The 27,432-nt window shown below is 36.9% G+C and overlaps 2 protein-coding genes and 1 non-coding gene across 3 annotated transcripts; 2 read left to right on the top strand and 1 right to left on the bottom strand.

Moving 5' to 3' along the window:
* Positions 1-400: 400 nt before the first annotated feature.
* On the bottom strand, positions 401-507 carry LOC118489392. Its single transcript, XR_004887411.1, has one exon. It is a non-coding gene; the product is annotated as a small nucleolar RNA R71 (small nucleolar RNA).
* A 14,445-nt stretch (positions 508-14,952) lies between these two features.
* Positions 14,953-18,082, top strand: LOC110922126 (rRNA-processing protein FCF1 homolog). The gene is made up of 9 exons (XM_022166452.2): positions 14,953-15,105; positions 15,181-15,246; positions 15,319-15,424; positions 16,155-16,197; positions 16,391-16,463; positions 16,718-16,805; positions 16,894-16,950; positions 17,054-17,132; positions 17,853-18,082. Exons 1-9 carry the CDS (start codon positions 15,035-15,037, stop codon positions 17,864-17,866), a joined length of 597 nt encoding a protein of 198 aa, XP_022022144.1. The 5' UTR covers positions 14,953-15,034; the 3' UTR covers positions 17,867-18,082.
* A 6,495-nt stretch (positions 18,083-24,577) lies between these two features.
* Positions 24,578-27,380, top strand: LOC110925022 (nucleolar transcription factor 1). The gene is made up of 3 exons (XM_022168995.2): positions 24,578-24,659; positions 26,556-26,696; positions 26,850-27,380. Exons 2-3 carry the CDS (start codon positions 26,574-26,576, stop codon positions 27,327-27,329), a joined length of 603 nt encoding a protein of 200 aa, XP_022024687.1. The 5' UTR covers positions 24,578-24,659; positions 26,556-26,573; the 3' UTR covers positions 27,330-27,380.
* Positions 27,381-27,432: the final 52 nt, after the last annotated feature.

Below are 27,432 nucleotides of genomic sequence, written 5' to 3'. Positions count from 1 at the left end.
GGTTTCGGGTGATCCACCTCCAATGGCGGACCAACGTACCCTCATGGATTCTCTACGACCCACCGTAGGTAACCTAGGCGCCGCTATCAATGCTCCGAATGTTGAAGCTAATAACTTCGAACTTCGGCCGCATTTGATACAAATGCTCCAAAACTCCGCAACCTTCCATGGGCTTTTGGACGAGGATCCCCATCTACATATCACTAATTTCTTAGAAATATGTGATACCTTTCGGATCAACGGAGCATCAAATGACGCCATCCGCCTCCGTATGTTTCCTTTCTCACTAAAAGACCGAGCGAAAGCTTGGCTCAACGCCCTCTCAGCTGGATCGGTAAACACCTGGGATGAACTAGCCCAAAAATTTCTATATAAGTATTTCCCTCCCGCTAAAACTGCTAAATTAATGACTGAAATTAATACATATTCACAAGAGGACGGGGAATCCTTATATGAAACTTGGGAAAGGTTCAAGGAGTTATTACGCAAGTGTCCACATCACGGCCTTGCGATATGGCAACAAGTATCCACTTTCTATAATGGATTGTTACCACACACAAGGCAGACACTTGATTCTAGCTCCGGGGGACTTTTAGGTAATCGACGCCCGCACGAAATATATAATCAAATTGAGGAAATTGCTCAGACCAATTTTCAATGGCACACCCCCCGGGGGAATAAATCCATTGCCCCGGGCGCCCATAAGGTCGATGAAAGCACTTCTTTACAAGCCCAAATCGAGGCCCTTTCTTCAAAAATAAAAAAAATTGGAAATGACAAAAACAGTCTCGGTTATGGCTTGTGAAGGGTGTGGTGGGTCACACGAAAATTGGAGATGTATGAAAGAAACGGACGATCAACAAGAAATGGTAAACTACATTGATAATAGACCTAGGCCGTCGGGTCCCCCAACGGGAACTTACAACTAAGGATGGCGAAACCACCCAAACCTTGGTTGGAGAGAACCCGGCAATAGTAGTAACCAACAAACCCAACGAACAAACTTTCAACAACCAAGAAATGAGTCACAAAATTTCACTCAACAACAAAGTGGACGAGAAAGGCTTGAAGATACTGTATCTCGCCTCATCTCCGACACTGAAAAGAAAAACTCGGAAAGATTTCTACAATTAGAATCAAATTTTAGAAATCAACAAGCTAGTATTCAAAACATAGAAAAACAATTAAATCAAATAGCTCAAAATTTTGCCGAGAGACCGCAAGGCGCATTACCTAGCAATACCGAAACAAACCCAAAAGCGCAAGTTCACCTCATCACACTACGAAACCGCACCGTAGGGCCTGCAGAAGCGCACCGCCAACAGAAGAAACAGTACCCACACCTCTGCAGGAGAAGAACTCCCCTCCGTCACCAGAGCCTACCAAAGCTCCTCGAGTTCCGTACCCAGGTAGGTTAATTCGTCAAAAGACCAATGAGCAATTCGCAAAGTTCGAAAGTCTATTAAAGCAATTGCATGTCAATATTCCTTTTATCGAGGTCCTAACCCAAATGCCCAAATACTCTAAATTCATGAGGGACTTCCTTACGCATAAAAAGAAAATTGAAAATTTGCAATTAGTCAATTTAGGCGAAGAATGCTCTGCCCTCGTACTCAATAAACTTCCCCAAAAGAAAATCGATCCCGGAAGCTTCACGATTCCTTGCTCAATAGGGGAATCCCCCGTTCGTAATGCCCTAGCCGACCTTGGGGCTAGCATTAACCTCATGCCATCATCAATGTTTAAACGACTCGGCTTGGGAACCACGAGTCCTACAAAAATGAGCATACAACTCGCTGATCGCTCCGTCAAATTTCCACAAGGTGTCATCGAAAATGTCTTGGTAAAGGTAAGCAGATTCGTCTATCCAGCCGACTTTGTCATACTCGATATGGAGGAAGACACCGAGGTCCCCCTCATACTAGGAAGACCCTTTCTTGCCACCGCCCAAGCGGTGGTAGATATGAATGACGGAACGCTCACCTTGAGGTATAGGGATGATGAAGTAAAATTCGGAGTTGGGAAGAGAATAGAGGACGACGACCCGGTCAACTACATGAAGGTTATTGATTCGAGCTTGGATGCTGCTCTCCGACGGTGCAACATGGAACGCCAAGCATCCCACTCAGAAAACATATAACCTCGCATTGGGTCTAGCCAAGGACCCTTATAAACGTGGCGCACCACGGAGGCATTCCGCGGAACTATCCTTAGTTTAGTTTAATCTTTTAGTTTTAATTTGCAGAAATAAAACACACTCGTGATGGATGAAAAAGGGAACGAGAAAAATGGCCCCATGCACAAAGAACGGAGCAACCCGACATAAATCTCCATCACAGAAGGCTCAACACGGGCCGTGCTCAACCAACACGGCCCCGTGCTGAGCCACCTGCAGAAAAACGCCCAGTTCAGGTAACTGGACACGGGCCGTGTCCACCAGACACGCCCCCGTGTCCAGGCTTCTGTCTCATTTCTTTAATTTCTGTTACTGGCACCTGAACACGGGGCCAGGTCCGGTCCCCACGGGGCCGTGTCCAGACTGCCAGTAACATAAATCTTTGCTTTTTAACACCACATTACACATCCAATCAACCTAAAAATTCATTTTTGGGACACATTGAGGACAATGTGTAATTTAAGTGTGGGGGGAAGCTAACACTTTGAAATTTTGCAAGTCCTAACAACAAGCCTTACACAAAACTCTATTGGAACCGCTAAACACCCCAAATTTTTTCAAAAATTTTCATTTTTTCTTACTTGTCTAAAGTTTAAGTTGGGAATCACAAGATTACTAAGGTTATATTTTTATAAAATTTACAACCGAGAGCGTCGTGATAACAAGAACCAACATAAGAAAATTATGAAACGGCATAACAAGCCTAGTTAAAATTTGATTATATATACTTGATCACGTTAAAAAACCCATTCCCACAAAAGTGAGTTTTAAGCCTTTATTGAGCATACAAATTTACATCTTTAGACTAAATGCTCATTTTTCGTTTCTTGTGTGAATAGCCGCTTGATTCTTACAAACTCTAGAACTTGCCACGACGATTCATTCCCAGTCCTTACCAACTTAAACCCAAGTAAGTAAATGATGGAGGCATTAGGACTAACAATTTTTCTTTCTACACCATTATTTTTCATTTTTTTTACCACTTACCCAAAATCCCCCTAGTTAACCCCTTTGAGCCTAAACCTTTCGTTTCTTTACCCTAAACCCTTTTTACCCACCAAAAAACCCTTTTTATTTTTCACCCCTTATTTTAGTAACAAGCTCGGTTTTTCGCAAGCTCGTTCTTTTATGTAACAATTTTTCTTGCTTGGCAAGCCTATGGAAGACGTAAGTTCCATGCCGCTCTCGAGTGATTCACTAAAAAAATACACCTTCGGCCGAGTGTTGAGTGATTTATCATGTGAGGTATGTGAACTTGTATATAAATAAAATTTTAAAAAAGGCATGTTATGCCCAAATAAGTAATTTATCCTATGAAACGTTCTAATAAATCATAACGAATAGGATTGTAAATAAATAAAAATAAAACCCAAAAAGATCTTGGATTCCCGACACTCTATGACAAGCCGAAAACCTTCTCTTCTACCCATTCCATTTGGGAGTGAAAGCCACATTTAAAAGAGTTTTGCTTGAGGACAAACAAAAGTTCAAGTGTGGGGGTATTTGATGTGTGTAAAATGCAACATATAAATTACATCAATTAAGGCATAAAACTAACCCTTTTTAAGTACTAATGTTGGAAAAAGAGTGTTTTTGTCTTCCTTTTGTTTTATCAGGATGAAATGAGCTTAAATTCACAAAAGAAGCAAAAAGACAACTAATTCTAGCATAAATACAAGAAAAGGAATAAAAGTAGACTGCCCGAACCCTCAACGGCATCCTCCAAAGCAAAGAAGAGAAAACAGAAGCCTGAACACGCCCCGTGCTCAGCCAGCACGGGGCCGTGCCCAAGAAGCAGCAGAAAAGACAAACTTGTAGAAGCTTCTGTTGCCCACCACGGGGCCGTGTCCAGTGAGCACGGGGGCGTGGTGAAAGTACAGCATGCGCATTAATTGTAATTGCGAATTACAATTAATGAGGAGAGAGAGTGTCAGACGGGCACGGGGGCGTGTCCAGCGGACACGGGGCCGTGCCCAGCCTTCTGTTCAGCCTATAAATAGGAGTGCTTGGTTTCATTCCATCTCATCCCTTGGCACACCACCTCTCTCACACTTCATCCACCAGCCACCACCACCATAACACCATCATCCACCACCATCATCCATTGTCCATCGTAGAGTGTGTGAGTCGTCTCGGGATCCAAGATTGATAGTAAGAGTTCTTGATAATCAAGGCCATGTTTGCCTAAGTCTCTTACATCACTTGGTGAAGACAAGTGTTTAGTATAATACTTTTTATTTTTAATCTTTTGCACTTTTTATTTGGTTTTGTATTAATGACTTTAATAACTAGTTGCTTATGTTGAAGGTGATCTTTCCTTATCGTTTGTCCGTGGTGTCTTGGCATTATTTTACTGTTTATATAAAATAAAAGATTTTCACCATTCATATCTCCACGGTCTATATGGAGGTATGTTGGCTACCTGGTCGGGGGTTAAGGGAACGGTTTGGTAAGGGTCTTGCCCTTGTTCAGCGTTTAGAGGTCCTGCAAGGGACCTGGGTCAAATTTAGTAGGATCTCCTTCAATACCCATAGGTATTGGATGGCGGGGATCCAAACTCTTTGACCCCCTCATAAGTTAACTACTATTAATACTATAACCCGGCTATTTAGGACTGTATCCCTGCTGACTCAGACTACTTAGCCGAGGGTAACGTCACCGCCAAAAGCGGGGCCTACCATAATTTGCATTAATAACTTAATTCATTATCTTCCAATAATCCAATCTTTTAGGATTGTATCCTTGCTGACTCAAACTACTGGGTTGAGGGTAACGTCGCCTTCAAAAGAGGGGCCTACTACAATAACTAAGATAATCTCTTAAACAAGTGCAAAAGTGCGAAAATAATCAAAGGTTATACTAATACACGAGTCGGAGCCAAGTGATTCATCTTGTCTATCTGTTTTTATTTTTATTTTATTTTTCAGCATTTAGTTAGTTTTTATTTTCTTAGTTTAAAAACATTTTTCTCACTTTTTTATTTGATTAGACGTTGAGGATAAACCGGTATTAAAAGCTCTTGTGTCCTTGGACGACCTCGGTATCTTACCAACACTATACTACGTCCACGATGGGTGCACTTGCCCATATGTGTGTTTAGTGTTAGTGAATATCGTGTTTTATAAATTTAAAACTTGGCTAAAGGTGTAAAAAGGGCTTAATTATATATCTAAATTATATACACACCAACACACATCAGAGCCCCTGGCTGGGGTTTTTTCGATTAAATTGCTGTAATAAAAATGAATCAGAAAAATTAATTTTCTGTAAATTGCCTTTGGAAACTGCATTGGTTCAGACAGTTCACAGCACAGACAATTCACAGAACAGTTTTACATTGGCCATTGCGTTTTAGAAAAACACATTCTTGAAGTGTTTTAGGTAAAACACTTTTTTAGGTGTTTTCAGTCCATTGCGTTTTACATAAAACACTTTTCTTTTGTTTTTTAGGCAATTGCGTTTTAGAACGAGTCATTTTTAAGTGTTTTCTGGCCATTGCGTTTTACAAATAAGACATTTTTTTGTGTTTTTGGTGCATTACGTTTTAGGTAAAATACTTTTTTATGTGTTTTCAGTCCATTGCGTTTTAGAAAACAGACATTTTAAGTGTTTTCTGGCCATTGCGTTTTAGAAATAAGACATTTGTATGTGTTTTTGGTGCATTGCGTTTTAGGTAAAACACATTTTTATGTGTTTTTAGTCCATTGCGTTTTAGAAAGTACATTTTCTTTTGAGTTTTTAGGCTATTGCGTTTTAGAAATAAGACATTTCTTTGTGTTTTCTGGCCATTGCATTTTACAAATAAGTCATTTCTTTGTGTTTTTGGTGCATTGCGTTTTAGAAAAATGTCATTTTTTAGGGGTTTTTTTTCATTGCGTTTTACGTAACTGGGGGTTTTTCTATTGCGTTTTACGCAACTGGATTTTAATTTTTTTTTTTGAAAATATAGCAATAGTATACTCGTTTTAAAGATAAAAAAACGCTCGTTTTTTGGTGCAATTTTTATAAAAAAATAATGTCGTATGAAAGAGTTATTAACGTTTAAAAAATGGAGGGGGAAATTGGAGGAGAGAGAAACTATTGGCTTGGATTGACTAGAATGCCCCTAAACAAACTCACGCCCCTCTTTTCTTTCCTTCAATTTCCCTGATTTAATCTTAGCCCTTGATTAACTAAATGGATGGTCGAGATCACTTCCTAGCCTTCCTAGCAAAATAAACTTCCTATTGTATCTCCACCCTAAATATCTATTATATGATAAGAGGAGTTAACTTATCATTTTAGTCCTCTGATTTTCATCATTTAGTCGAAAAGTTTCATTTTTTGTCCGTGTGTCCAAAAATATTTCACTATTGTCATTTTAGTCCAAAAGTTTATTTTTTGCCTGTGGGTCCAAAAAATGTTTCACCGTTGCCATTTTAACCACTGGGAAATTCTGACATTTTATATGAGCGAATTGCCCTTCTAGTTAACAAAATTACATATAAAATGACCAAATTGTCATTCTCGTTAACATAAAAGATGGATGAAGTTAACCCAGTAGACTAAAATGGCAAAGGTGAAACCTTTTTGGACCCACAGACAGAAAAATGAAACTTTTTGACTAAACTTGCAAAATGTCCAAGCCAACAAGAGACTAAATTGGCATTTAACTCTAACTAAGTTTTATCCACGTCGCGCGTTGTGGCAAAACTGAGCAAATGATAATGTTAAACAAACGCTATTTGAAAATGTTTGGTAAAAATATTTTTGACAGGTTTTCGAGTGTGTGATTTGAGCAAGTGTTCAGCTAGTGTACGGTTTGATTGGGCAGTGTACGGTCGAACAAGGAAGTGTGTGGTTCTTATACTAGTGTGCGGCGACGGTTTTAAGAGTTAAACTCCGTAAAACTTAAATTCCAGGGGATCACATTTCCGGCTGATCAAATCTTAAAAATGTCTTCTACTGAGGTATGTGTAGACAATATATGTTGTACTCCTACTTGTAGGGAAAAACTTAGTAGGTACAAAGAGCAGGCAGACTCGCTCGTTATGCAACTTAGATTTTCCAAATCTAATGATTATGAAACTAAAAAGAAAATAAATGGATACAAGGATATGATGGAGGCGCAGAAGCGTGATATCCGTAAGTTGCATAACGATCTGAGTGAGGAGCGATGTAGACATCTCCACTTCAAGAAATTGTCTAAACAATTAACTGTTGATCTTGATAATTTAAATTCAACTTTTGAAAAGACAGAGTTTAATTTTAAAAAGTTTGACGTGTCTAGTGAGAAAGTTGAAAAAATGATTAATCAACAGTTCAAATTCAGTAAAAAGGATGTGAGGAATAAGGGATTGGGATTCGTATGCATACCTCCACCATACAATCACAATTACACCTCAATTCCCATGACTGATGAGGAGATAGCCAACTTTCCTGAAATGGAATATGGGCAACTGAGGGATATGAAGGTCGAGTCTGTCAAGCCAAAGAAATTAAAAATCACAAGGCGCGATAAAACTGAAATTATTTTAGAAAAACAGGCCTTCAAGAAAACATTTATTAAACCTGTTGATACTTCAAAACACACCGAGACTCTAAGTTTTGAGAAAAATGCTGATGTTGATAAGCATTTTCAAGTGTTAGATAATATTGAATCAACAATTTCTCAAAAACCATCTGAATTGCAAAATAAAAAGGAAGAGTCTCAAACTAAATCGACCAATCTTCAGTTTGCTATTTGCTATGATGAACAATTTGGCTAAGTTCATCAAAGAATTTGAATCTAGCAAATAATCTGAATCAACTAATTCATCTGACTCTCCATGTGATGCTTCAGAAATGACTAATTGTGAAACCTCAGAATTAGTTGAATCTATTGAATCTAGTGAGGAGTCATTTAAAATAGTTGAATCAGAACCAACAATAGCAGAATCTAAGCCACCTACTCCATCTGACTCCAAATGTGAATCACCTTAAGCAACTGATTTTTTATGCCAGAGATCTTCTAAAGATCCAGGGCTTTTTCCTCGTACAAATTCTTGTGTTCACCGTCATTTACCTTTCATTCATTGATCATTCAATTATCTATCATTTAAGCACACTACCTCACAAAATCAGATTTGGTTACACCATCCTTAGTTTGATTTTTGACCAAAACAATGTCGATTACCGCTATCCAAATGAAATAGTTTACCTTTCTTAGCAGCCACGTGTTCCACATATTTAGTACCATAAAGGTAGTGTCTCTAAATCTTGAGTGTGAAAATGACCGCACCAAGTTCAAGATCGTGGGTAGTTAAATTCTTCTCATGAATCTTAAGTTGCCTTGATGCATATTTTATAATCTTGTTTCGTTACATGAGAACGCAACCGGGACCTTGATTAGAGGCATCACAATAGATAAAAAAAGCCATCATTACCATCAGGAAGGGCTAGGATTGGAGCGTTGCAAAGCATATGCTTAAGAGTTTAAGCTTCCTCTTGCTTAAGGCCCCAAACGTAGGTTTTTCCCTTTTGAGTCACAGATGTAAGAGGAACGACGATTTTGGAAAAATCGGAAAAGAAGCGAGGATAATAGCTCGCTAGTCCGAGGAATGAGCGAACTTCGATAGGAGACTTTGGAGCAATCCAATTTTGGACAACTACAATTTTGGCTGGATCCATGTGGATTCCCTTCTCATTAACAATGTGTCCTAAGAATTGAACTTTTTCTTAGCCAAATTCACCCTTGTAGAATTTGGCATATAGTTGTTCTTTTCATAAAATATCAAAGTTCAAGCGAAAGTGTTCCTCGTGGTCGGATTTGGATTTCGAGTAGATGAGGATGTCGTCGATGAAAACAATGACGAATTGTCAAGGTATGGTTTACACACATGGTTCATAAGATCCAAGAAGATCGCGGGTGCGTTGGTTAATTCGAATGGCATAACCATGAATTCATAATGTCCACACCGAGTACGAAAGGCAGTTTTTGGTATGTCATCCTCGTGTACGCGAAATTGATGGTAGCCGGAACGAAGGTTAATCTTGGAGAAACAAGTTGCACCTTGGAGTTGATCAAAGAACTCATCAATACAGGGCAAATGATAACGATTCTTGACTGTGAGTTTCTTGAGCTCACGATAGTCAATGCACATTCGGAAGGAACCGTTCTTCTTTTTAACAAAGAGCATAATCCACATGTCAAATAACTATTATGGCAAATATGTAACATGCATTGTACAAAAGGCATAATTCAAACCTAATATGTAAGACAATCTGTGCACCATAGCATCGAAGGCTAGGTCAAAGTGTAACTTAACAATGACCATGAATCTCCCTCGCAAGGGTTAAATTAAACTTAGCGGCCTATAGCGCTATACATGTCAAGGGCGGCTTGCAAGGTTAATGAATATACATAGGAATAATTGTAACAAGTATGTAGCACATAAGCATATAGTATTATTGAACATGTATGTGGATATGTATCTGTATAAATGTTGTGCAATTTATAGTGTAATTTATAGAGTTGCATGTTTTCAGTTCCAAATAGTGCATAAAGTAAAAAGGGATCACGTATACTCACGGTTTTGCGAAGATGAACCAAGAGAAGTTGCGAACAAGTGTAATAAGTAAGATGAATAAGGGAAGACTAGCCTAAAAAGATAAAATGTACACATGTATAAGTATATGGATGAAAGAATAAATGAATAAATGGAAAAACTAATATACGAGTCTTAGATTGGATCTAGACGTAAGAGTAAAACTAACTTTAAATGGAAAAAAACGCATCATAACGTGTTGGATAATAACATTCGAAGTATTGGAGAACTTAGAAGTTTATTTTCCATGTGGTCGATTTATTAGGAAATCGACTACGGTTATGGGAAGTAATTTAATAATTGATATTGGGTGTTAATCTTAAAAGTATTATTTACTTAAAGATTATCCCAAAGTGGGTTATGTATGAAAACAACTAAAAATAAGCATAGAACTATTTAAAACTCAAAGGTTATCTTAGTGTATATGCAAGGTTATAAAACCTAAGGTATTTGCTTGCAACAAATACTATATAAAATATAAATCTGAGGTAAATATTTGGTATTTATTTGGATGTTATTTATATGTGTGGTGGTCAAAAATGGTTTTTATGATTTATAAGAATTTTTAACAATCACATCACTATATATATATATATATATATATATATATAGGGGAGGTTCATTTGAGAAGAAAATTAATTTGAGAAGAAAAAGAACAAAGGGTACAATTGTAAAACATTAAATAGTTTTTCTCTCATCTCATTTATTATTATTTTTGACTAGTTAGTTAGTCATAAAGACTATCATCCTACACACTAAAATTTTTGCCTAGACACATCAAAATTTATCCTACACGTTTTTGAAATTTATCCTACACATACTGAAATTTATCCTACACAACTCGTAATTCATCCTACACACCTGATACTTTATCCTACACTTTAAAATATTTTTTTTCTTCTTTGAAAAAATATATTTTTTTTTAAAATAAGTTACAATTTTAATTTAGTTAGCTAATAAAAAGGAAGACTAACAATTAATGATCTATCTAATTTTACCAATATACCCTTAAACCTATATTAAATACAAAAATTAAATGAAGTAAAAGAAATCATTTTTATTGGTTGAAGATTGTTATTTTTTATTCTTACAAAAGATTTGTTCTCATTTGAACCCTCCACTATATATATATATATATATATATATATATATATATATATATATATATATATATATAGGGGAAAGTTCATTTGAGAATAAATTTAATGTGAGAATAAAAAGAAGAAAGGGCATATTAGTAAATACTATTTCATTTATAACTCATATCATTAATTTTTTTACTCTTTAATTAGTTAGTCAACTAATCATTAATTATCCTACATATAATCTACAAAACCTACACATATCAAAATTTTACTACATATATCCTACATATAATCATTACTTCTCATTTGAACCCTCCAATATATATATATATATATGGTTAAGCTAAACTAATACTTTAATAAGATAGAACATTATAGTATAAGGTATATTTTATTAGTTAGATGGGCTATCCATGAGTAGTTAAGTGGTTAGTATGATTGCACATGAGAAATAGCAAAAAGAATAAAAATAATGCAGGGAGTGGGGTTTGAACCCATGACCTCCTACTCACACCCAACATTAACACAAAGTGGCAATCATTGAACTAGGTTATCACTTTGGTTTGGTAAAGGGTAAATGAAAATACATAAACATGAACAAGAACAAGATCCAATCCCATTCTTTTGCAAGGTTGGAAAGGATTCCAATAGGGATGTCAAAACCCTCAGAAGAGTCTTGTTTACTGGATTGAATACAACCATATGCAAGAAGAATGAGGTTTAAAGACTAAGTATTAAGCTCAGAAACTCGAGTCAAACCTTCTGTTTTTTATTTGCAAATTTCGTGAAATGCAGAGAGGAATCGAGCTTGAGAGTAGAGGGGAAATGTAGTGGAAAATGAAAAGAATGAAATGGAGGTTCCAAATTATAGAATGATTATGTAGGGTTAGAGTTTTGGGCGGGTCAATTTGAAATGTTTTGACCGCCCAAATGTGGTTGAGGTATTAATTAGAGGTGGTTGGTGGTTAAAAAGGGATGGATTATGGTTAATTACGGAGGTTAGATGTTAGGTAAATGTTTAAAGTAAATAATGGTGGTTAAAATCAAGTAAATTGGTTAAATTTGAGGTCAAAAGGTTGAAAACGGCGAAATCCCTTAGCTGGGACGACATAGCTGAAATTGGGTTCTTCCGTGCGTCGCACGGAGGGAGAGGTGGTTCGTCCATGACGCACGTGGGAGTACAAAGTCAAAAGGTTAATTGTGAGCCTCCGCACCATGCAGGAGGCACAAGATGTTCCTCCGCTATGCGCAGGAAAGGTGAAAGTATCAAATTTTCAGTTTAGCCCCTGAAGTTGATATAATTGATATTTTATGCTAGAAACTAAATAATTAGGCACATTTTTGTAAATATAAGCATTTGTAAGTATGTAAAATTTCTAAACGATTTTTTTATTGATCTAAACGTCAACGATTACAAAATATGAAACACAAAACAAGATCACAAAGTAACAAAAATTACTGATATTACAGTCTCCCCTAAGTTTCTTTAAGAGGAAGACTCTAGGAAAAGATGCGGATATTTGACTTTTATTTGATCTACATGTTTCCAAGTAAATTATGGTCCACGCTGAGTTTCCCAGCGTACTTTGACACTTGAAATGCGACTACGTTTGAGCTGCTTGATTTCTTGATCTGTAATTACAACGACTAACGTGTTTAATTTTAGGAAATATGGATTAAACATGTCATTTAGGGTTTACCTCAAGGACACAAGACCCAAATTGTAGTTTACTCTGTATTAATATTAGGGGCTGTTTGTTTACCTCTTAATAAGGCTCTTAGTGGTTCAGATCTCTTACTGGTCCAACATTTAGGTGCTGTTTGTTTTTTCAGAGGTAAAACCTCTGTAGTCTGCGGACCACATCTGGAGACATCTTTAGCAGAAGAGGTGGACCAAATCTCTGCAGTCTGCAAGAAGAAGATTGTTTGTTTTTTTACTTCTACAAACTGCTGAATCATATCAATCCATAACAAACAAAAAAGACTGTTTGGATTGGGGCTAAACCGAGTGTATGTATGAGAGAATCTGTGATTATTGATTATTAATAAAACACATACATTCATCTATCTTATTATATTCTCGCTTATCAATTTATTATTGATTTTGACCACAAACACCCATCTCTGTCCAAATCTAGGTCAATACCAGCGAAAATCTCTAAACAAGGTTCGAGAACCATGCCAAATATGTACCAGTTTATTGTTCAAGAATGAGGTTTTCACATATTTAAATTTAGGCGATTCTTAGGTGTGATAGTCACTACCACCAATTCGATCGAAGTCAAGTTAACCGATGCCCACTCTACTCTACACCGAAACCTGTTTTACCCAAACCGAATCATCCTAAATCTTGATCGACTTCTTTTTAAACCCTAGATAAAACCTGCGAATGTGAATCGAGCGACGTAACCGCCCAAAGTAGTGATGAAATTGAGGCGACTTGTGAGGCAAAGAGGAACTCAATGAGGTGACCACTGATCTCGGTGCTACTGGTGTGCGACGGTTGTTTCTCGGCAAATTGCACCGTGGCGGCGACGGTAGGAGGGTGGCAGACGGTGGGAGGGTGGTGGCAGGTGGGAGAGTGGTGGCTGGTGAGGAGAAGGGGTGGAGAGGTGATAGGGTTTGGGGCTGAGGAGAAAGAAGTGTGTTTTGATATGAGGGCAGAGGTTAGAAGATGTCAGAAGAGGAGAACCCACGACTGCACCAAAAAGAGGGCGCACATAGGTTTTTTAATGAAATGTCTTCGAAAAAACAAACAGTCTGCAAATCCAAATGTCTGCGCGTGGTCTGCGCTATGCAGACATAAGAGGCCAGAAAGCTCTTCTATGGAAAAACAAACAGCCCCTTAATGGTTTAGATTGTTTGTTTCACGAGCAGATGTCTGAATGGTTCAGACTAGGGGTGGGAATTTCTGACACGACCTGAAAACACGACACAAACCTAACACGAAATTTGTGGGTTTGGGTTTAGTCTAAACGGGTTCGGGTCAGTCTCAGGTTGAACCCGCGAACCCATTTAGCTAAACGGGCCAGGTTCGGGTCAACCCAGTCGTGTTGGCGGGTTGACCCGTTTAACCCATTTCTATTATATTATATTTTTAAAATATGTTTTATGTCACAAATTAAATTGGGTGTGTATTTTATGCTATAAATATAACTTAAAATGGAAGTTGACATAAATTTTTATGATTTTAATGTAATTTTATTATATAAATTTGTGTTTTTTGCAGTATGTTAATTTTAATATATTAATTTGGTGGAAAAAAAATCAAAAATTCGGGTTGAACAAGCCAGGTTCGTGTCAGTATGCAAATATTCCGGTCGGGTTTGGGTTCATATATATGGCACGATTTTCGGGTTCGGGTCGGGTTGAACCCGCCAACACGACCCGTTTAGCATCCCTAGTTCAGACATGTGTCTTTGAATGATTAAGCATTATATTGAGTCTGAATGGTTAAGACCTCCAATCTGAATTGGTCAGACATTTTCCTCTGAACGATTAAATATTATACTGACTCTTAATGGTTTAGACCACTTATTGGTTCAGCACTTAATAGTTCAAACATCTTACTAGTTCAGTACTTAACTATTCAGATTTACCAAACAGCCCCTTAGCTTTTCACATCGGCTTAAAAAAAGGACGGTCATGCCCAAATGTTGCAGTAAGGACTTAAAAAAGGACGGCTTAAAAAAAAGGACTTTTAGGGGATATTGCAGTAAGGTCCTAGGTGTATTTTAGGGACGTAGGTTTTCTTATTCTTTAAGTGACCTTACCGGTTATTGCATTCCTGTGTTCATGCCCAAATGTTGTATGATATTATACATGATTTACATTATATTGTGTGACTCTGATAACTTTCTTGGTATTGGTATGATGTTATTATATTGTATTGATATTATACATGATTTACATTATATTGCTGACTTCTTATTGCTATGTTCTTTGACTTGGTGTGTTGGTATGATGTTTGTTTTGGAGCCGAGGGTCTCTCTCTCTATCCATAGGGATAGAGGCAAGGTCTGTCTACATCCCACCCTCCCCAGACCTTATAAGTAGCTTTGCTATTTGTGGGATTTACTGGGTATGGTTGTTGTTGTTGTTGTTAAAAAAAGGACGGTCAGGGGCGAACCGGTTTATTTCACACATCAGGGTTTTAGGGTTTATAAGTCCCGAATAACATAATCTCTGTTACAGACAGACACACAGAGATGGGGAGATCAAAGAAGGGTCCTAAATTCGCAGTAATGAAGAAATTGGTCTCTCATAAAGCAATCAAACAGTAACAAATCTCTTTCCCTCTTTCAATTCATCAGTTATCAACATTTTCACCTCATAAATCATCTGTTTTTTTCAGACATAAAGAAGAGGTTTTGAACCCTAATAAAAAAGATTTAACGAAGGAGAATCTCCCCAGAAACGTGTAAGTTAATAATCCATATGTCTGTGTCTGTGTATATTTATCATGATTTGAAGTATGAATTGTGATTTGCAGGCCTTATGTTTCCTCTGCTCTGTTCTTCACGTACAATACAGCTTTAGGACCTCCTTATCGAGTGTTGGTTGATACCAATTTCATCAATTTCTCCATTCAAAATAAAGTGAGTTTTGCTTTATGTTATTTGGGTTTTCTAGTTGTCTCAATTACATGAAATTAGTTAGGTTTTGGGTCTTATATCACGTGTCGTCGTGTTCGGGTTAACTTGCTTAAATCTTTTAACTGAACATGACCAGTCAGACCGCGAATCGGGTTTAGGCCATGTGTAGTCTTAACCCCTCATGGGGGCTTATAGCCCAAATGTTGTATGAAAAGGGGGTTATGGGGGGTTATATAACTTGAGTGTGTAGTGGGGTGTCATGTAGATGTGGGGTTATATATGTATGTATATATATGTGTGTGTGTGTGTGAGTGAGAGAGGCAAATGTGTTCCAACCATTATGTCCATCACGCGCTAGAACAATTCGAAGCCATAGCGCCCCGGGGACGGTGTGCCCGGGCGTTATGGTGGGTTATGGCGCCGGAAAACGCTTGACTACGCTGCCCATTTAATTTATTTATCACAGCCTGTTAATTGCCTTCCAACCTTTTATGACCTGTTTACCTGAATCTTTATTCTTTAGATAAATGGGTTACACGTGTCACATTTAGGTTAACGCTTTTAAAAGTTTCCGGGTTGGGTTAGGGTTGATGTCTTTGACACGAACAACCTGTTTTTTTTCATAGAACTCTTTGGAAGTTGTTTAAAAGAAAGATGCTTCTGAAATTTTTGTATGATTTTATTTATTTATTTATTTGGACATTATGATAAATGTTTCTAATATTTGGTGTAGCTGGACTTGGAGAAAGGAATGATGGACTGTTTATATGCAAAATGTAAGTTTTTACTCTATTCTTTATGTTAAGCTATCGTTATAGATTAAGAATCAACGAAGTTTTTACTCTATTCTTTTGGTGCATTAGCCAAATGTAAGAATTGAAATATTAAACAAAGTTAGGTAACATAGGAATTTCATGATATTTCAGCTTTTCTTTTATTTAATTTCGGTCCAATATTATTTTCCTACAGGCACTCCATGCATTACGGATTGTGTGATGGCTGAACTCGAGAAACTTGGTCAAAAATATCGTGTTGCTTTGAGGTAACTTATCTCGTCGTGACTTCCTTAAGTTATTGGCCGAACTCCGTTTGACGGTCTCAAGTTTTTCTGCTCACCCATCAAGTAAAAAATATAGTTCTGCTGAGAGCGTTATTAGATACGATTAGTTTTGTATGTACGTTGTACTTCAAAGGAATCACGAAAGTCATATTTTTTATTTCAGAAAATGAACGTAGATCTTTAAAACGTCTTGCGAATACATGTTTTCTTTATTGTTGTTTTATTGCTCAAAACAGAATTGCTAAGGATCCTAGATTTGAAAGGCTTCCGTGCACTCACAAAGGGACTTACGCTGATGACTGCATAGTTGAAAGAGTTACTCAGGTAATTATTTTCTTGTTTTACATTAATAAAATTGTCAAAATCGTCGCGTGTTTTTTACTGAATCTCATAAGTTTTTTCGTTGAAACAGCATAAGTGTTATATGGTAGCAACTTGTGATAGAGATTTGAAGCGTAGGATTCGCAAGGTACGTTTCATTTCAACAAATCTTATCTCTCTCTCTTTTTTTTTATCTCAAGTTTTACATGATTTACTCTAGATTTATTTTGGATCAATATTTATGTAATCAGATACCTGGGGTACCAATTATGTATATCACTCAGCACAAGTACTCCATTGAAAGATTGCCAGAAGCAACAATGGGTGGAGGTACGCTAATCACTCTTTTAAATTCTTGCATACAATTTTCTGAACACTTAATTTTTCAATTTAGTTATAACTGGAGTGAATTTCAAGGATTGTCCTTTATCTTTATACCCAATTTCAGGCGCTGTCCTTTATGTTCAAAATTGACGAGTTTTGTCCTTTATGTTTTCATATCATACACGTTTTGTCCTTTAGGCCTAACCCAGTTAGTTTTTTCAGTTAAATTTAGTCATATACTTTGCACATGAGGGCATTTTTGTCAATTCAAAGGTAAGTTCAACGGCAGATTTACAGCTCAAAGCTTCTGCAACCTTTGAATTGACAAAAATGCCCTCATGTGCAAAGCACATGACCAAATTTAACTGAAAAAAACTAACTGGGCTAGGCCTAAAGGACAAAACGTGTATGATATGAAAACATAAAGGACAGCGCCTGAAAATGGGTATAAAGATAAAGGACCGTCCTTGAAATTCACTCTTATAACTGTTTTAACACGTTTACAACATGTCAAACCCTCAACCTGTTTGACTTAGATAAACGGGTTAAACAGGTCGTGTTCAGGTTACATAATTGTAAGTATAGCTAGATAGGGTTGATGTTTTTGACACGAATAAAATTTGAGCTGTGTTTGGGTTCCTCAGTTTGTTCTGTCAGCCTGCTAACCCTACACGGTTGATTGATACCCCTAGTTATTAATATTTGGTTTACTTGTTTTTGTTGCAGCTCCAAGAATATGATGTTTGAGTGTGTTGCTGCATGTTATCGATGACGAGCTTTAAGGACAGATAATGCACAAATTGCTGACTGCTGTTCAAGGATGTGTTCTCCTTTTATATTTTTATTTTATGCGTTTTGTCTTGTGACACATAAATACGTGATATGAAAGTTGTACTTTAAAAACGAGTAACGCTTGACGAATATGTTTTCCATGACCGTGAGCCGTTTGCATTTCATGTTGAAGGTTCTTAAAGAGATGCCAAGATGGGTGGGTTGGGCAAGTTCAATCTATAGTATGAATTGGGTCGGGGGTTGACATGGTGGTGTTTGTTTGTTCGCTAAAATGTCGAGTAACGAATGTGTTGTTTTTAGAGAAGGGATTTATTAGACTAGTAATTCAGATGTACGGACAAAATGAATTCATGAGGTTATATGGAGCATGGTTTTAAAAAACGGTTGAGGCGAGGCGCGCCTCAAGGCGAAACCCCAAAAACCGATTCTGAGGCGCGCCTCAGGGGGTTTCTGTTGTACGTGCGCCTCAAAGGAGCCGAGGCGCTAAAAAGGTTGCGTGCGCCTCAGGGGTTTTTGATATTTGTTTTTTGATGTTGACTTTTTGTGTCAATTTCAAGCAATTTATGTTATTTTTATGTGTGTTTTTGATGATTTTGATGATGAAACTAGTTAGTATTATTATTTTTATAAGATATATAATTTTACTGTCTCATACTCTCATATGAAAGTGCTACCAAATAATGCGACAGTAAATAACCCCGACGACACAAATGGATAAAGAACCCATTTAGTATAAGGTAGGTTAGTAGTATAATTATATGGAACAGGTAGGGGTGGAACTACTGGAGTTGTTTTCATCAATAATTGTCGTTTTCTTTGAGTTTGATCCCTCATCATTACCTAGTGCAGTTGTTTTCCGACCGCTTTGAGTGGTGATAGACGTAGCTGTTGTTAGAGCATGAAGACAATGAGTGAAGACTTGACGAGGAAAGAAATACAATGGCGAACTTGTGCCTTTTTGAAAGAAACGGAAGGTTAACGTACAATAGTCCTTAACGTGCGATGCGTACGATATTAAATCAAGCATGTTATACAATTCAAACCCTAATCACGTATGAACAAAACCATATAATCACGCATGAACAAATCAGAAAATCACGCATGGAGTAAACCCTAATCACGCATGTTATATATTGTTCATGCGTGATTAGGATTTGAATTTTATAGCATGCGTATTTAATATCATACGCATCGCATGTTAAGGACTATTGTATTTAAAACTTTTTCTTGAAAGAAATCATATTAAATCTTTAGTTTTACACGGTGTAGTCCCAAATCATACCAAAATCATATTAAAACCGTCTTAATACTTCTCCTTAATGCAAAAGACCGCGGAAAAGGGCCTGGTGTTGCATCATTGTTGAAGATCCTTATCCCCATCTGCTCTTTTCTTCTTAGCACATCCTCGTCGACCACCCCCTCCGGCGAATGGTTCTGGGGTAACCCCACGGGGCTTATAGAGCCCAAGAGCTTGCGCCTGGTCTACAATCTCTCCTGCACCTGCTGAAGCCAGAAGATTCTTCAGGTTCCTCTCTCCCTTGACATCGCATTGCTCCCGAAAGGACAACAACTTCGATTTGGCATACTCAAACAACATCTTCGAATTCTCACCCTCCTTTACAAACTCAATATCCCTTGCCATTTTCCCCAACTGACCATTATTATTTATAGCATAATCCTGCCCACCCTGAGCCATTTTCGCCTGAACAGACGCAGGAACAAAAGCTGCAATAACCTCCTCCTTACGTAGCTCCATCCTCTCCTCAAGACGACGGATCTCCATCTTCAAATCCGCAATCTTCTTATCGTACTCCAACATCTCAGACTTCAAGGCTTGAGAGTAATCCTGCCTCTGCATCTGAAGAAGAGTCTCCAAAGCCACATCGGACGGCTCGAAAACCCCAGCAGCACGCTTCTTTAACTTAGCATGCTTATTAATCCCCACAATAGCATCCTGACCCTCCTTAGACTTGAGGAACCTTGAAAAGGCAACAAACTGCTTCAAATCACACATGGTGGGTGAATCGTGAAGATGTTCTGCTTAACGCCAAGACTCACAACCTGTGGGAGTTGATCATGGTCCTTGAAACGAGCAACAGTTTGGACAAGCTTGAGAAAGATTTTGTGAGTGAAGCCTGCGTTGATGGCAGCCTCACGGTTGAAGATGGTTGCTGGAAACTTGAAAGCTGTGAGGGGAGCAGCAGCTGATGTGAGTTCCTCCTGTTCTTGTTCTGGTGTCTTCTCAAAAATCAACACATTCTGATTGCCTGAAGCCATAATGCACTTGTGAGTAGCAAAGAAGCAGATGATCGCTGTAGGGAGACTAAAAGAAGGAATGTATGGGTAACACAAAACGAAACAGTTACTACCTATAGAGGCAGGTTGGAATCTAAAAGGTCCTTTACGTTTTCTAAAAATTGAACGGTACGATCCTTTATATCTAAAAGTTGTCAAATCAGTAGTGACAAATCTAAAAGAAAAATTTAGGGGCAACCTCAAATTTTTTTTTACCTACATACATAAAACGGATAATTTTTTCATACGCTCAGCCGCTCAGGCAAGGGGCATAGCTTCCTTTAGGCCCGGTGGTGCCCCGGCCCCATCAAATTTCGTTCGTAGTGTTAATTTTACTGAAATTTTGTTTTAATGTAAAATATTGGATTTTCTAGAGTCCGTCTCCCACCTATTTGGATTTTGAGAGTCCGCCCCCCATCAAATTTTCGTTCAATCTCCGCTACTAGTTAGAAAGTGGTGGAAAAACATTTTAAGGGGATGATCTGACTTATATTTTGTTTTTGTATTCACAATCATGTGTCAAAACTTTTTTTTTAACAATCAATGCACTATAAACACAAAAATGATAAACTAGATTCTTTTAACATTACCTTCATTTGACTGAAGCTACTTCTTTTAGTAATCAATATATCAACCAAAATTTTTAATCTTTAAGTCGTCGTATTTTGAAATCCATTGTAAATTATTTCATTTTCAACACTTTAAAAAAAGATTTGAGTTGTTTATGTAACGCATATTTAAAAAACGTTTTTTTATGACAAATGTGTTTTGACTATATATATTTTAAAATACGAAAATTATTATTATATAATTTAATAAACGATATGTAAAAAATAATATATGAGTTTATCAGTCAATATAAAAAATAAAAACTAATTTCAGTTACACTTTTTAAACCTAAACAAATCTACTTTATTTATTAATTTGAATGAAAATTAACGGTACAACTTTTCTCGGAAATAGTATATGAGAAATAATAAAATAAATAAAATAAAATAAAATAAAGTATTAGGGATGTAAAGGCACTAATAGACTTCATTCATTTTTGAGTTAATTGCCCGGATGGTCCCTGTGGTTTCACGCTTTTTCACGTTTAGTCCCCACCTTTTGAAATAACATGTATGCTCCCTATGGTTTGTCATTTTGTTACTCGGATGGTCCCCAAACATTTACTCTGGGGACTATCGAGTAACAAAATGACAAACCATAGGGAGCATACCTGCTATTTCCAAACTAACTGACATCTACTCAGGGACTATCCGAGTAACAAAATGACAAACCATATGGAGCATACCTGCTATTTTCAAAAGGTGGGGACTAAACGTGAAAAAACGTGAAACCACAGGGACCATCCGAGCAATTAACTCTTCATTTATTATCCTTTTACTAGGTTATCACCCGGGATTGCTTCCCAGGTTTAAGAAAGTTACTAAGATTAATCATTAATCTATGGTCTGGCATAATAAATTCAAAAGTACGTTGATCAGACAAAATGAATTAAAACACTTACTTTTCGGGTATAAATATAAACGATCAACAAAATCTTTATTAGATAAAGCCGAAAGCAAACGAAACTGAAAAATGAGGATGCAGACCTCATAATTGAATGCCTTTGTACAATTCAGTTAGAGAAGAAAAAAAACTATTACTTCATTTTTTATCATCATATGTAATTATGTATACTCCCAAAGAATAGTCCACATTTTTCTTACGTTGTGCTGAGTTGACTTGTTTACGACAAAACGATAAAAACTAATAAAATGATTATAAATATACCATAGCTTCTTCTCCATCCTTTGAATTAAACACAAATTTGTAATCCTCACCGAGATCTTCCTTGTTGTCTTTGAAATACTCTTTTACACAACTTGCAAGTCATAAAATGAACAAACTCGCTTCACATGTCACAACCCCTAGTGCACTTATCGGTTGTACACTTCTCACAAATGTACAACACACTAATACACCAACAAAAAATGCTAAGAGTGTGAGTTTGACCCAATTCAACCTAAAGAACGAACCTAAAGAATTTTCGGCCCCTAGTGCACTTATCGGTTGTACACTTCTCACAAATGTACAACACACTAGTACAGAGCTCTCTCCAAGACTTTCCTAGCCGATCTGACTGAGAACGAACCTAAAGAATTTTCGGCCCAAGTCATACATGTCTCCATATGTAATTAGTCCTTTCGACCCATGTCGTTAATGTATTAGTTGATTTAGGTTATCTTTTTATCTCAAAAGAAGGGGTCATAACTTACACAACTTTTATTAAATGTCCAAAAAAGATAAAATAAAAGGCTTAGTGCAACTAAATAAGATTTGTAGAATTAATAAAAATTACATAAACGACCAGTTTGTTTCAGGTAGGAAAAAATGACCTTAATATATACACTATATCAACTATTTATATAACCTTATTCTTATCCTATATAACCCTAGTCTTGTGATTAGGATACTCTATCAAGTTTGTGTATATATACAATATCAATGCTACATGTTTTTAGTCAACCCCACCTGACCTGTATACAAAGTCAAACCGAAGGAAACTTGAGGCTTTAAGATTATTCACATGCTTTTCAAGTTCAAAATCATGGGTATAACACGACTGAACTTTAAGATTATTTGCATACTTTAGAATTATTCACATGCAGTTTTGACCCGTTTAACAATAAAGAGTTGAATTAGGTTTATTTTTAATCTCTATTATGAAATGGACGAAACTAAAGGTTTAAATCATTGGCATAATATTGTTTTGTAATCATATATATAATACATTAGTTATTTACTAAATGTTGGTAAAAAGGGTTTCTTGGCCAACCCGACCTTGTCGAACCAGCCCGACCAACACATCTTCCCAACTCTATTCATACATCTCGCTAAAGAAGCACAGGAAGACATCATACCTTAGGCTGGCATTTTATATGTGGACTGTAATTTTCCATTAATGTCTAAAATGGAGTTATTTTGGTAATCTCTGCATAAAATAACAGTCAAGATACAAGCAATAAAATTTTACATTAGTAAAAATAATGAAACTGACTCTTGGCTTTCAAAAGTAAAAATTTGAAGTTATTAACTTTAATTCTATACTCGATGAATGCCTGTTTGTTATGTTTACAGACTGATTGCTGTCTACCTGCCTTAGCAACGATAGTACTATAGTTTAGACTCAGCACCTGTTCACTCAGGGGTTGTTAAGGACATTACTTCAAGTGTTCGCAGTGGTGTTGTGCAGTCGCTACTCGCAGTCAAATCGCAGTCATTGGTATAGATAGGATCTTTGTCGATAACTTACATGCTTCACATTATGCGTAAACTATTTTCGAACTCTATTACGCTATATCAAACTTGTATGCTCACCTTTACACCATGTGTATTGACTTTATTTTAACGTATGTGACAGATGTTTGAATGTTAGAAAGTTGCTTGTTAATTGCTGGAATCAAGTTAGGATGGAGTCTAGAAACAAACCTAACAAAAATCTGAGTTGTCGGAACAGTTTGCTTGTTTTTGAGACAATTATCTGTAATAACTATTTTTACTTTATCTGTTAGTAGTATGAGATATTAACGTTAAGGATTTGGTAATTTAATAGTTGTTGTGGAATCTCTTGAACAATCTGTTTCGCTCAGTGTCGCGCCCCGATGATTCCGTCATCGGTTGGGGTGTGACATTTTACATTTGTATATCGGTTATTGAAGCTTGTTCTCGTATTATCCGTCGCAACCGCAACCGTTGAAAGATGTTTTTCGGCAACGAAGAATGTGAAGAGCGACTTGCTCAAGCGGATTGGCGATAAGAATTTAAGTGATAGTTGTATATCTTATATAGAGAAAGATTTGCTTAAGAATATAGTTTTAGATGATGTTTTGGATAGATTTCAAAAAATGACAACCTGTAGGGCGACGTTTTAATTATGTTTGTAACAAGGTTTGACGTATTTTTGATGAATATATAAATTTAGTTTGATGTTCTTTTGTTTTACATGACCCGACCCGATACGAACCGAATTTTTTATTTATATACATAGGGGCCTAAAATTTTTAAAAATGTTCCGCACCCCCATGAAAAAATTCCTTGGTCCGCCACTGCCTAATGAAGATGGATATGATCGGATAATTCCACTCGTAACACGATAATACTCTAATGATACATCAGTGATCCAAATTTTACGTTAAAAAAAAGATTGAGAAGTTTAGGGGATATAAAAAGCTTTTCATTGGCCGATGCTTCGATTTTGAGGAAAAAGCATTAGATCTCGATCTCGATTCTACCCTAGTATTACACAGGCCCAAATATTATTATATACAGATAAAATAAAATCTTAGAACGGGCCCTAGGCGGCTAGGCCCATGCTTTCCCATACAAATACTTTTTCCCACATGGACCTTCTTCTCCGATACTATACTTGATTTCACTCAATTTCAACTTTTCTTCACAAAGGTACGTACGAACGATTTGTTTTGCATTTGTGGTTTTCATGGGTGGAGATACAATAGGAAGTTTATTTGGCTAGGAAGGATAGGAAGTGATCTTGACCATTCATTAAGTTAATCAAGGGCTAAGATTAAATCAGGGAAATTGAAAAGAATAAAAGAGGCGCGTGAGTTTGTTCAAGGGCATTCTAGTCAATCCAAGCCAATAGTTTCTCTCTCCTCCAATTCCCCCCCATTTTTTAAACGTTAATAACTCTTTCATACGACATTATTTTTTTATAAAAATTGCACCAAAAAAACGAGCGTTTTTTTTTCTTTAAAACGAGTATACTATTGCTATATTTTAAAAAAAAAATTAAAACCCAGTTGCGTAAAACGCAATAGAAAAACCACCAGTTACGTAAAACGCAATGAAAAAAAAAACCTAAAAAATGACATTTTTCTAAAACGCAATGCACCAAAAACACAAAGAAATGACTTATTTGTAAAACGTAATGGCCAGAAAACACACAGAAATGTCTTATTTGTAAAACGCAATGGCCAGAAAACACATAAAAATGTGTTCTACCTAAAACGCAATGCACCAAAAACACAAAGAAATGACTTATTTGTAAAACGCAATGGCCAGAAAACACACAGAAATGTCTTATTTGTAAAACGCAATGGCCAGAAAACACATAAAAATGTGTTCTACCTAAAACGCAATGCACCAAAAACACAAAGAAATGACTTATTTGTAAAACGCAATGGCCAGAAAACACACAGAAATGTCTTATTTGTAAAACGCAATGGCCAGAAAACACATAAAAATGTGTTTTACCTAAAACGCAATGCACCAAAAACACAAAGAAATGTCTTATATGTAAAACGCAATGGCCAGAAAACACTTAAAAATGACTCATTCTAAAACGCAATGGACTGAAAACACCTAAAAAATGTGTCACTGTGAACTGTCTGAATTGTCTACGAATTACTGTCTTCGAAATGAGCCAATTTACTGTCTTCGAAATGAGCCAATTTATGGAAAATTAATTCAACCCCAGCCAGGGGCTCTGCCCCTTGGACCCCGCCAGGGGCTGCCGCCCCTGGGACCCCGCTACCGGGGGCTGCCGCCCCCGGACCCCCGCAAAGATTGTAAAACGCAATGACTAAATCAAAAACCCAGATCATGAAAATGAAATTAAAGAATTTCTTACATGGATCGAAGCCGATTTCTTCATCAATTGACAAATTTTGAATGATAGAAACACTTATCAACGCTCGAATCGAACGAATCGAGTGATTATCTCCAAAATCACCGGAAAAAACGAGATTTTTTTATGAAATTAAACTGGGTTTTCTTCAAAAAAAAGCTAAAGAACACGTTGATCGGGTTCTGAATTATTGATTGGTGATGAAAATCGCACTATAATGTAGTGATTATTGAGATAGAAAGTGAAGAAATAGTTGAAGATGGTGGGTTTTGAAAATGGTGGGTTTTTGAATTTACTGGGTTTTGAAAAAGGAAGAAGAAGGAGTTGGATTGACTAAAATACCCTTTCTCTTTATTTTAAAATTTGCCACATGTCATAATCCTATGGCTTCCTATCCTTCCTAGCGAAAATTAACTTCCTATTTGATCTTTTCCCATTATTATGTTTTGCCGCGTGTTTTACAAAAGTACCCTATAATATGGGTGAGTTACACAAAGTCGCTTCATCTCGTTCAGACGATTAGGGTTTAGAGGTTACACATGCTTGAATTCTTATTAGTTTTTGTGTAGCTTAAATAAAGTTTTATTTATCTCTCAAAAAGTAAGTTATTAGGATTTGATCTGTATGGTTTTAAAGCGTGTGTGTGTGCGCGCGCTATATACAATAAAATTCCTCCTTTGATTTTCCAGATTATTTTTTTTTAAATACAGGAGGGGCGATTTGGAGCGATGGCTGCATCCGACGAAGCTGACAGGAAATGTTTTGAGGAGTGGATGAAAAACCGCAACAAAGTATACAAAAGCGACGAGGAGAAGGAGATTAGATTCGAGACGTTCAAAATTAATCTCCAGGTAATTTTTTAAATATGAAGTCCGATGATGGTAGTTTATGATGACCACTCAGATCAACGGTTCATGTCTTTAGATGAAACATAAGTGTCATTGATCTGTTATAAATAATATCCTTTGATTCATTCACCAGCAATTTTTTTATTTGTAAAACAGGAGGGGCGATTTGGACCGATGGCTGCATCTGACGAGGAGCGTTTTGAGGACTACATCAAACAGTACAAGAAAGAATACAAAACCGAAGATGAGAAGAAGAATAGATTCAAGTCGTTCCAAATAAGTCTCCGTGAAATAGATGCTTATGAAGCTTTTGTTGCAGATGAACCCCCAGTATTTCATGCCCTGGGTTTGAACCAATATTCGGACTTGACTGTTGATGAGTACTTAAGAGATTTCCTCGGAAGGGATGCGATCCCCCCAGATGTTAGTTGGAGTGACAGTGACAGTGACGGTGAGTTGGTTTGGTACAGGTATGGGTACGTGAGAGATAGCAAGGACGAGGACCTCGAGGACGAGGACGAGGACGAGGGCGAGGGCGAGGGCGAGGGCGAGGGCGAGGGCGAGGGCGAGGACGAGGACGAGGACGAGGACTTTGGGGCCGAGGGCGTGGTCAAGGGCGAACTCGAGTCCGATTAAACAAATCATGTAACTAAACTTAAAAATTAATGCAAATCATGTTTACCAAAATTTTGTGAAAAAATTATTTACTGATCTGAACATATAAACAAATAATTTACAG

The sequence above is a fragment of the Helianthus annuus genome, chromosome 17 (genome assembly GCF_002127325.2).
Source record: "Helianthus annuus cultivar XRQ/B chromosome 17, HanXRQr2.0-SUNRISE, whole genome shotgun sequence".
Classification (NCBI taxonomy): domain Eukaryota; kingdom Viridiplantae; phylum Streptophyta; class Magnoliopsida; order Asterales; family Asteraceae; genus Helianthus; species Helianthus annuus.
Note: the sequence above shows the minus strand (reverse complement) of the source record. Positions and strands in the feature narration are given on the sequence as shown.